At 43.5% G+C, this 10,257-nt stretch overlaps 1 protein-coding gene across 2 annotated transcripts in view; it reads left to right on the top strand.

Annotated features, from left to right (window-relative positions):
• Positions 1 to 3,795: 3,795 nt before the first annotated feature.
• CCAR1 (cell division cycle and apoptosis regulator 1) overlaps positions 3,796 to 10,257 on the top strand; it is a 50,069-nt gene continuing 43,607 nt past the window's right edge. The window contains exons 1-2 of one of the 2 annotated variants that reach the window (XM_031956867.1): positions 3,796 to 3,875; positions 4,970 to 5,088. In XM_031956867.1, the coding sequence (XP_031812727.1) occupies positions 5,016 to 5,088 (73 nt within the window). In that variant the 5' untranslated portion in view covers positions 3,796 to 3,875; positions 4,970 to 5,015. Of the gene's footprint in view, positions 3,876 to 3,920; positions 3,985 to 4,969; positions 5,089 to 10,257 lie in introns of those variants that run through there. The other variant, XM_003755021.4, reaches the window with a different exon arrangement.

Here is a 10,257-nt window from a genome sequence, read left to right as displayed (position 1 = left end):
TGAGTTCTTGGGGGAAGGGAGAAGTGTCTTACCCAAAATAAGAGTCTAAAGCAGGATTTGAATCCAGGTTTCTAGTCTTTCAGTCTGGTACCCTATCCATATACATCCCATAGGATAACAGCACTGAGCTGAAACCTTGAAGCAAGGGAGGCATTCCAGGCTTAGGAGAAGAGTCTGTTCCAAGACCAGGAATGAGAAAGGGAATGGCTTGTTTTGGGAATAGCAAGTAAGCTAAAAATGTAGTGTCAAGGAAGTCACCTAACAAAAGTCAGAACAGACTAGAAGAACCCAGTTTGTGAAGGTTTTAAATATGACAAAGAAAAGTTTGTGTTTTATTCTAGAGCAATAGGAAGACACCAAATTATTTAAGCTGAGGAATGACTTGATTGGTTTTAGAATTATCCCCAGTCTTGAACCCCTCCCAAATATAGTGTCTAATAAATACTGTCAAATTAAATCATTGAGTTTAAGATGAACAAAGATCTCCAATGGCTAATGAGCATCCCCAAAAGTTTAGAGAGGAGGTAATGTTTCAGTTGACCTTTAAAGGGAGCTGAAGATTTTAAGAGACAGGTGAGGAGGGAGTGCATTCTAGGGTTATGGGCCAGACAGGAAATGGAGAATCAAGTTTGGAGAATAGATAGTTGCTCAGTTTGGCTGTAATAAAGAATGGCAACCAAAGAAGAACATTAAGTCTGAAAAGACCTCAAATTTCCAGGAGGAGTTTACATCTTATCCTAGAGATAATAGGGAGCCACTAACAATTTTTCATCTTGGAGGTGATTCGGTCAAAGGTTGGTTGAGGAAAATTATTTTGGCAACTATGTGGATTAGTTGTAAGCTCTTAGAGGGGAAGGACACCTGGCTTCCTTCAACACCAGCTCAAGAGACTCAGGAAAACACTGTATACATTAACAGCAACATTGTACAACGTTCAACTATGATGCTCTTTCTCCCCATTTTGTTCTGATGCTTCTTTCACAACCTCATTAAGCTGGAAATATGTTTAACGTGATTATATATGTATGACCTGTATCAGATTATTTGCTATTATGGGAGAGGAGGGGAAAGGGAGGGATGGAGAAAAATTTGGAGTTCAAAATTTTATAAAATGAATGTTGAAAACTGAAAAAAAAAAGTTGGGAATAGAGGCAAATAGGATATAATGAGGATACTATCCAAAAAAAAAAAAAAAGGACACAGCTAAAATCCCCCCCACCTCCCCCACCCTCCCATACACACTCATCCTCTACCAGAGAACATTCCCCTTAGATTTATCTCCCATTTACAATGTATATATCTTGTATGAACATAATTCTTTACATATTATTTTCATTATTCATAATTCATCATTATATTCATTATATGAATTCATTCATAATTACATCATATTTCATTATTCTTTCTTCTTTCTAGGTTTTTGGACATCACTCTGTCCTAGTTCTTCTATCTGACCATTCCTCCTCAGTCCCCCTTTGTTGGATTCTCATATAGATTATAGGTGTGACCCTAAATATCCCACAAGGGCATAGCCTGGGTCTTTTTCTCTTCTTCCTTCTATGCTACTTCACTTGACTATCTTATCAGTTCCAATGATTTACTTACTTTTTGTTAATGGTTCTCAGATTGACTTATCCTGTCCCAGTCTCTCTGCTGACTTCCAAACTCACATCTCCAAATGCCTCTTAAACATCTCAAACTGGGTATCCAAGAGAAAGCTTACATCCGTGTGCCCAAAGTGAATTCATTGTTTTTCCTCTAAAAACTCCCTCTTCTTCCCTTTCTTATGTCGAGGACACCGCCATTTTCCCAATCTCTCAGGCTCACAATACAGGAGCCACCTTGGACTCCTTGCTGTCTTTCACCCCCACCCCCATATCCAATCTATAAGCCTGCCGATTTTACTTGTACAACATTTCTTGAGCACTCCCCCTTCTTAGCCACTGTCACTACTCTGCTACAGACTGCCCTCACCTAAGGCCAGGGCTACTACAATAGCTCACTGATGGGTCTGTCTGGCCTACTTCATTCAGATGCCAAAGTAATTTTCTTAAAGTACAGGTCTGATCATGTCACCTCCCTCTCTCCACTACTACACAATAGATTCCAGAATCAATTATGAAATTCTGCCTGCCGATCAAAGATCTTTATAACTTAGCCCCCTCTTTCATTTCCAGTCTTCTTATACCTTTCTCATCCACACATCCTCTTCAGCCTTGATGCAGGAACAGCTTCTGCCACGTCCTTCATGTCTCAGGCTGATTTCCCAAGTTTGAAACTTGCTCCCTCCTCATTTCTACTTCCCTGGCTTTCAATTCCAGCCAAAACTCTGTCTTGTATAGGAAACCTTTCCCAATACCTCTTTATTCAAGGACCTTCTGTTAATTTCCTACTCACCCTCTACTGTTTGCCTCACCATTACACTCTAAGTTTCTGGTGGACAGGGACTGGTTTTTGTCTCCTCTTCTTAGCATGCTGTTTGATATGTGGTAGGTGCTTAATACAGGCTTGTTAAATTGAGTTGAACTGAACTGGAAGTGAATGGGGAAAGGGAGGAAGAGGAGAGTTGGGAAGCCAGGAAGCAGTTGATGAGACTTTGAGGAGAGTCCAGGAGAGAGCTGGTGAGAATCTCAACTCAGTGAAACAATGTTACAGAAGCATTCAGTTTTCTAGGAACAATGTTTTAAATGGGTCACAGAGTGATGTGGCGATAGATTTGGTTATAATGTATTACTTGTGAAAGCATCTGTTGGAGGCTACATTATAGGGAAGAAATCTACATAAAACAACAATGACTACAAATAGAAGGCTGCCTTGAAGAAACAGAGCGTTTATTGGAATGGGGCGTAGGTGGGGCAGCCAAGCTCCGTCCAGATGTGTGAGAGAGTAAACTTCATGGTGCAGCATCAAGGTGGGCTTGGATGAAGGGTGGGCAGGAACCCAGGCACATGCAAAGGATAAAGTCACAGATTTAGAGCCAGGGCTCATTTGGCTCAAGCTTTTATGATGAAATGAGGCCAGAGAGGTGAAGGGAGCAGGTGATTGCCAGTGACAAGATTCCATCCCCAGTCTTCCTTCTTGCTCCGAGTAGAGGGTTTGCGCGCAAAGCCTGGAGTGCCAGGCTAGGAGCTTGGATTTCATCTTGAAGGCCCTTTTCTAAATCCGACAGTGACAGTTCGTTCGGCCACAAGTCCCCAAAGCCCTTTAGATTTAACTTTAGGAGTCTAGATCAGTGCGCTGCAGGATGAAAGCAGGAAAAACCCTCCGAATGAATTCATCAGTCCTTTGTGTTTTGCCTCCCTGCAATCGGCGGGCTTGGCGAGTAGAGTTTTACAACGACTGAACATTATGCGCAGGCTCGCCTAAGGCGGAGGGCTTCAGGCACCACCCGGCGCTTTCCCTCACAATAATAACTTTGTGAGGAAGTTTGGCCACTTTACATATCAGGAGACTGAGGCTCAGGCAGAAATGACTTTGCACGTTCACTGGTGACTCTCGGGATGCTCTCGTGCGTTCCCTGCACACCACGAGACCCTGACACAGGCATCGGGGCTGGTCCAGGCCGCCGGCCCAGACAAGTCCTCACGGTTGTTACCACCCAAGAGGTTTAGAGGAGACCTTCAAAAGAAGATGGCGGCAGCGAGCGTCCCGTCACGTGACGCGTTCGGCCCTCCCCCACCTCCCCACCCCCGCAGAGCGACCTCTCCGCCTTGGAGCGAGCCCGTAGCGCGCACGCGCGAGCGTCGCCAGGCCCATTGTTTTGCCCCCGCCTCCGGCCCTGGCTTCGGACGCGCTCTCGGGTAGGAGCGATCCGGGGCCGGCAACGAAGCGTGACAGGGAGCCTCCGGGAGCGCGCCCGCCCGAACGTAAACACGGTGCGTCTCTCGGCGGCCAGGGCGGGGCCTGGGCGAGGGGGGAGTCGGCGCATGCGCAGGCGCCTGACGGGTTTGAAATGGCTTCAGCTCTGGCGGCGACCCGGCTCAGGTGAACGTCCGGTCCGGGGGGTCGGGGGCCGGCGGGCTTCGCGAGGCCGGGCCGGGGCCCGGGCGCCTTTGGGCCGGAGGGAGGCCGCGGCCCGGAGGCCTCTGGGCGGCCGCAGGTCCTGGCCACGGCTCGGGGCGCGATGGCGGGAGGGAGGCGGCCCCTTTTGTGCCGGGCGGCGGGCGGCGGGCGCAGGCCCGACCTCCCTCGGGCCTCCCCTCGGGCCTCGGGGCTCGGGGCTGCGGCAGGGCCTCGGGCCGGGGCTCGGGGAGCGGCCGGGGGCGGCCCGGGCCGGGCGGCGGACGGCACTGACCTCCGCTCCCCTCCCCCACCGGCCCTCGTGGGCTGAGCCGGCCGCCCGGGGCGGTGCTTGGAGATCCTAGGGCTCCTCCGCCTGCGCGGGACCCGGGGGGAGGGGGGCCGCGGCTCGGACCCCGGCCCGGCGTCCTCGGGCCCGGCCCCGCCTGGAACTTGGGGGGGCCGGGAGACAATGCCCCGCACCCGTCCTTGTGGCCTGAACTCGCCATCCCGGGAGTCCCCAGGTGCCCCGGCTCCGGCCCGGATGGGGCACGGGTCGCCCCGCTGCCGACCGGGGCGGGGGAGGGGGAGGGGGTGTTTCCACGGCGAACCACCGAGCTAGCGGGGGTGAGTGCCCGAGGTCGTCGGAAGTCGGGAGCCCGGGTCCGAGCCCCAGCCCCGGTCGGTGCCTGCGAGTTGGGAGGCCGGGGGACGGCTCTGGGCCCCTCCGAGTCCTCGGAGCCCTGGTGCTGGGAGACCCCCCATCGGGACTCTCCAGCGTTCTTCCCCAACTCCTTGCGTTCTGTCCGATGACAAATGTCTATTTCTTTCTCCTGCACTCGGAGGGATCTGTTTCCAAATTGTTGTGCCCCGCCGATGCTGCCGCCTTCCAGCCCGGGCACCCGGTCTCCATGAGGACGTGCGGAGATGGATGGGAATTTAAAAGAAGGTTTAATTTTGTTCCTGTTAGGTCTCCGCTGTAGAAGAAAACTAGCTCGAGCTTTCCGTCTTTCACCATGGCTCAATTTGGAGGACAGAAGAATCCACCATGGGCGACTCAGTTTACTGCCACTGCAGTTTCACAGCCAGGTCAGTCCACAAACCCTCTCTCTGCACATTTTGGGGGTCATGTTATTTCTATTATACAGAGAGGCTGTCTACAAATTTGTTGAGAAACATTAGAATCTTTGTTATCCCTAAGTGGCAAGTTGCCTTTAAAATGTATAACCAACTCATAAAAGTCAACCGGACTTTTTTAGAATGTTTCAAATGCTGAGAATTAATTTGTTTAGAGTGGGACTTTGATAACAGCTTTAAGCTAGTAAGTGACTAACTCGCATTCTCTAAAATACTTGTGACTTCATTTGTAGGTTTTTGTAGATAATTTTAGGACAGATGTAGGATTTAATTTTCACTTGGTCTGGCATTAAAAGATCCTAGAGTATGCAAGTAACCTTAAAAAGTCCTTCTTAACCTGCTTATTTAGGCTTTGTGTTTTTTTCAGAATGATTTATGGCGTTGAATTCCACATAAATTTAGTGGGGAAAAGATTTTGCCCTATGTGAAACCTTAATAATAAATGCCCACTGACGATGTAAACATCTTTATGAAACAAATGAAAGTTCCAGATTCTGAATTTATACACTTGGCATTTCAATGTCATTCTCTCCTTTCTTGTAGGAACAATTCTCTTGTCTTAGCCTTCTCAGTAAGATCTCAAGTCTTTCACTTCTTTCTCTTTGTATCAAGTTCTGAGGGATCATTTTTGACATTAATCAGTTGGAGATCATGGGCTAACAGCACATTGGGTGCTAGAATTTATCAGCAAACTGGATGATGGGTTAGGATCTTCCTGCAAGACCTTAGCCAAGGAGCTGTCCGATTCTTCTCTGAGTACTTCAGCCTTTGGCAGATTTTCAGGTTTCCCTATTTGAAAACTGTCATTTCTGACTCCATTGCTAGCCTCAAATCTGTTTTTGTTAAATTGCACTTGATATAATATATCACAAAACCTAATTTTAGGTTAGTTCCAAAGAGACTGAGCATGAGTCAGACTCTGGTCTTAGCAATTAATTATCTTTTGCTCGAGTTGTCTTAAAATTAGAATGAAATGGGTGCCCAGAGTTCATTGTCATTAACATCATCGTAAGTCTTTTCTGTAGAATGTAAAACTTTAAATTGAGTTATTTCTTCTGTCAACTAACTTTGGAGAATATTTGTAGCAAGTGAATAGTGAATAACTCTTTCATACAGATATTAGTCTTTGGCACCAGTTGCACTGTATTTTATCTGTAATGTTGGCCCAAGTAATTTTCATAAATACTAATTATAGTAAGAAAATGGCTCTTCCTGGCCTTCTCTTCAGTTTAGTAAGCATCTCTGTTTGTCTCAAACTGTTCTTTAATAGCCTAAAAGCATTTTGCCATATTTTTCTGTACAGCTATGTTCAAGTAACTACTAAACCCTGATATTTATATACTCTTAAGAAAGAACCTTAATCTATATATATATATGTCACTTAACATTATTGTATTGTTTTTTTAATGACGTGAGTGAATTCCACTCTCCTCTGAATGAAAAATGGCATTGTTCTGTTAAAGATGGAAGAAGGAAACCATGTGATTTATGAACTTGTCAAACTCAACCAGCCAGCATTGAGCATAGCTCTACCATCTGCATTCTTGACTTCAGGGCAGCTGGGATTCCAAGTGTTAATGGGATTTATGCAAGTAGTATGCATGCTTATGCACAGCATTGTGCATTAATCCTTTAATAATTTTCTTGAAGCTTTCTTTGAATATATTATTAGCCAAGACTACTTGATACCAAAAAAAGTCATCAGAAAATTTTTATTGCTTTGTTACTAACATGTGCTGTTTCTTCATTATGACTTAACTACAGCTTTCAAACTAAAAACCTCAGTAACCAGTTTTCATATAGAGCTGTTTAATGTCAGTTCACATAAAGTATGCTTTAATTTCAGGGAGCAGCATTCTTGGCCGCTTTTTAAAAACTTGTCCTTGTTTAGCCTTCCTTGAAAGTTTTCTTTTTGATATTACCTCTTGGGGATTGATGTAGAGTCAAATTGATTTCGTTTTTAGATAGATTTTAAGTGAGACATCACAAGACTAATCTTTCACTTTTTGTCTGAGAGAAGAACATTAGCTATAAATGACACACCTGCCATTGGCTTCTTATATTTTAAGGCCAAAGTTTCAAAATAGAATTTGAATTCTATTACATAGTCTATAAGGAGTTACAACTGAGGAAACTTTGAAAATTTTCACATTTTGTAGTACAGCGTTTGTGTATTAAAGCACTATATCAGATGGTTCAGGCACATACTGAGATTGTCACTGGTATTTTGTGTATCAGAGGCAGAAGACAGATGTAATGTTTACACCATAGAGAAATGGCACATTTGCCATATATATCCATTTTGAATGAATTTTTTCTTTTTTTTTTTTCTTTGCATATGTTCCATTGTGTCCTTGTAAGTAAAATCATATGTAGTGATCAGTGAAACGGTTTGTTTTGCTAACTAAATTTCCCAGCAAGATTAGCAGTTTCTCTTTTATTACTTAAGTTAATAAATTATTTGCTTAGCAACATAAAAATTGTATAACTCAGTATATATACTAATGAATATTTTAGAATAGATCCCAAATGTTGTAGTTAATACATAGATACTTTTATCAACTTGATTACTTGTTTAGAATGTTTTTTTTTAATTCACATACCTCTTATCTCTGTCAGTCAGGCAGTCATCTAGCACTAAGTGCTTATAATGTGCCAGGAATTGTAGCAGGTGCTAAGGATACGAAGAAGAGGGGTGCCAGGAAGAGTCTGTACTCAAAGAGCTCAGTCTACTGGGAGAGTCAGCATATAAACAACTATGTATAGACTAGGTATATAAAGGTTAAAATCAGAGGTGATCTCAGAAAGAAAACTCTTAAGATTAATGAAGGAAAGGGAAAGAATTGCTGTCGAGGGTGGAACTTTAGCTAAGACCCAAAGGAAGCCAGGGAATCTAGGAGTTGGAGATGAAGAACAACATTACAGACATAGAGGAAAGTGGGTGAGAATGTAGGATTTAGCAAATCCTGTGTGAGGAGCAATCAGGAAGTCGGGGTCACTGGATCCGAGAGTATGTGGAGGAGGACATGTCAGGCCTCACTATAAAGGGCTTTGAATATCAAAGAGATTTTACTTTTTCTCCTGGAAGTGATTGGAGTGGGAGGTAGAGAGGGGTCAGCAATCCATTTTATTTTTTAATAGCTTTTTATTGACAAAACATGCATGGATAATTTTTCAGTATTGACCCTTGCAAAACCCCCGGTTCCATATTTTCCCTTCCTTCCCCCCATCCCCTCCCCTAGATGGCAGGTAGTCCAATACATGTCAAAATATATTAAAATATTTGTTAAATCCAAAATATGTATATATATTTATACAGTTATATTGCTGCACAAGAAAAATCAGATTTAGAAAGAAGAAAAAACCCGAGAAGGAAAACAAAATGCAAGCAAACATTAACAGAAAGAATGAAAATGCTATGTTGTGGTGCACGCTCAGTTCCCATGTTGTTCTCTCTGGGTGTAGATGGCTCTCTTCATCACTGAAGAAGTGGAACTGGTTTGAATCATCTTATTGTTGAAGAGAGCCACATCCATCAGAATTGATCATCGTATAGTCCTGTTGTTGCCGTGTTCTACTCATTTCACTTAGCCTCAGTTCATTTAGTCGCTCTGAAATCCTGCTGGTCATTTCTTATAGAACAATAATATTCCCTAACATTCATATACTATAACTTATTCAACCATTCCCCAACTGATGGACATCCACTCAATTTCCAGTTTCTTGCTACCTCAAAAAGGGCTGCCACAAGCATTTTTGCATATGTGGGTCCCTTTCCATCCTTTAAGATCTCTTTGGGATATAAGCCCAATAGAAATACTGCTGGGTCAAAGGGTATGCACAGTTTGATAACTTTTTGAGCATAGTTCCAAATTGCTCTCCATAATGGTTGGATCCATTCACAATTCCACCAACAATGTATCAGTGTCCTAGTTTCCTATATCCCCTCCAGCATTCTTCATTATCTTTTCCTGTCATCTTAGCTAATCTGAGAAGTGTGTAGTGGTATCTCAGAGTTGTCTTAATTTGCATTTCTCTTCTCAATAGTGATTTGGAGCACCTTTCATATGACTAGAAATGGTTTCAATTTCTTCATCTGAAAATTGTCTTTTCATATCCTTTGACTATCAATTGGAGAGTGGCTTGATTTCTTATAAATTTCTTATAAATTTGAATCAATTCTCTATATACTCTGAAAATGAGGACTTTACCAGAATCTTTGAATGTAAAAGTTTTCCCAATTTATTGCTTCCCTTCTAATCTTGTCTGTATTAGTTTTGTTTGTACAAAAACTTTTTAACTTAATATAATCAAAATTATCTATTTGGTGCTCAATATTCATCTCTGGTTTTTCTTTGGTCACAGATTCCTTCCTCCTCCACAAGTCTGAGAGGTAAACTATCCTATGTTCTTCCAATTTATTTATAGTGTCATTCTTTATGTCTAGATCATGTACCCATTTTGACCTTATCTTGGTATATGGTGTTAAGAGTGGGTCAATACCTAGTTTGTCATGCTAGTTTCCAATTTTCCCAGCAGTTTTTGTCAAATAGTGAATTCTTACCCCCAAAACTGGGAGCAATCCATTTTTAAGATCAATTTGCTGCCCAGGTTGGAGGATAGATTGGAATAAGGAAATACCTGAAGCAGGGAGCCCAAACATAAGGCTGTTGTACTTTGATGCGGGCCTAACCCAGGGTGGTGGCTGTGTCAAAGGAGAGAATGGGGCATATAAGAGAGATGGGACAAAGGTCAAAAAAAAATATGACGATATCTAATTGGAAAATTACAGGGAGAGTGAGTGAGAAATTGGATGGCACTTAGGGTACAGGCCTAGGGAAATGGGAGAGAACGGTGGTGTCCTTAATAATAGTAAAGATAGGAAGAGGGAAAGAGTTTGGGGGGAAATGAGAAGTTTAGTTTTGGACATTTGTGTTTGAGATGTCTGTGGCACATCCAATTTGAGATGTCTTGGGAGGCACTGGGAGATTTGACTTGATAAGTAAATTGGAGATAGAAATCATCATTGAATCCATGAGAGCATATGAGATCTAAAGGTGAAGAAGAGGAGGGAGAGCAAGACCTGTCCCTGTCCAGTGAGATACTTGTGGTTAGCAGGCT

Source organism: Sarcophilus harrisii, chromosome 2 (genome assembly GCF_902635505.1).
Source record: "Sarcophilus harrisii chromosome 2, mSarHar1.11, whole genome shotgun sequence".
Lineage (NCBI taxonomy): Eukaryota > Metazoa > Chordata > Mammalia > Dasyuromorphia > Dasyuridae > Sarcophilus > Sarcophilus harrisii.
This window is presented reverse-complemented; position numbering and strand designations above follow the sequence as displayed.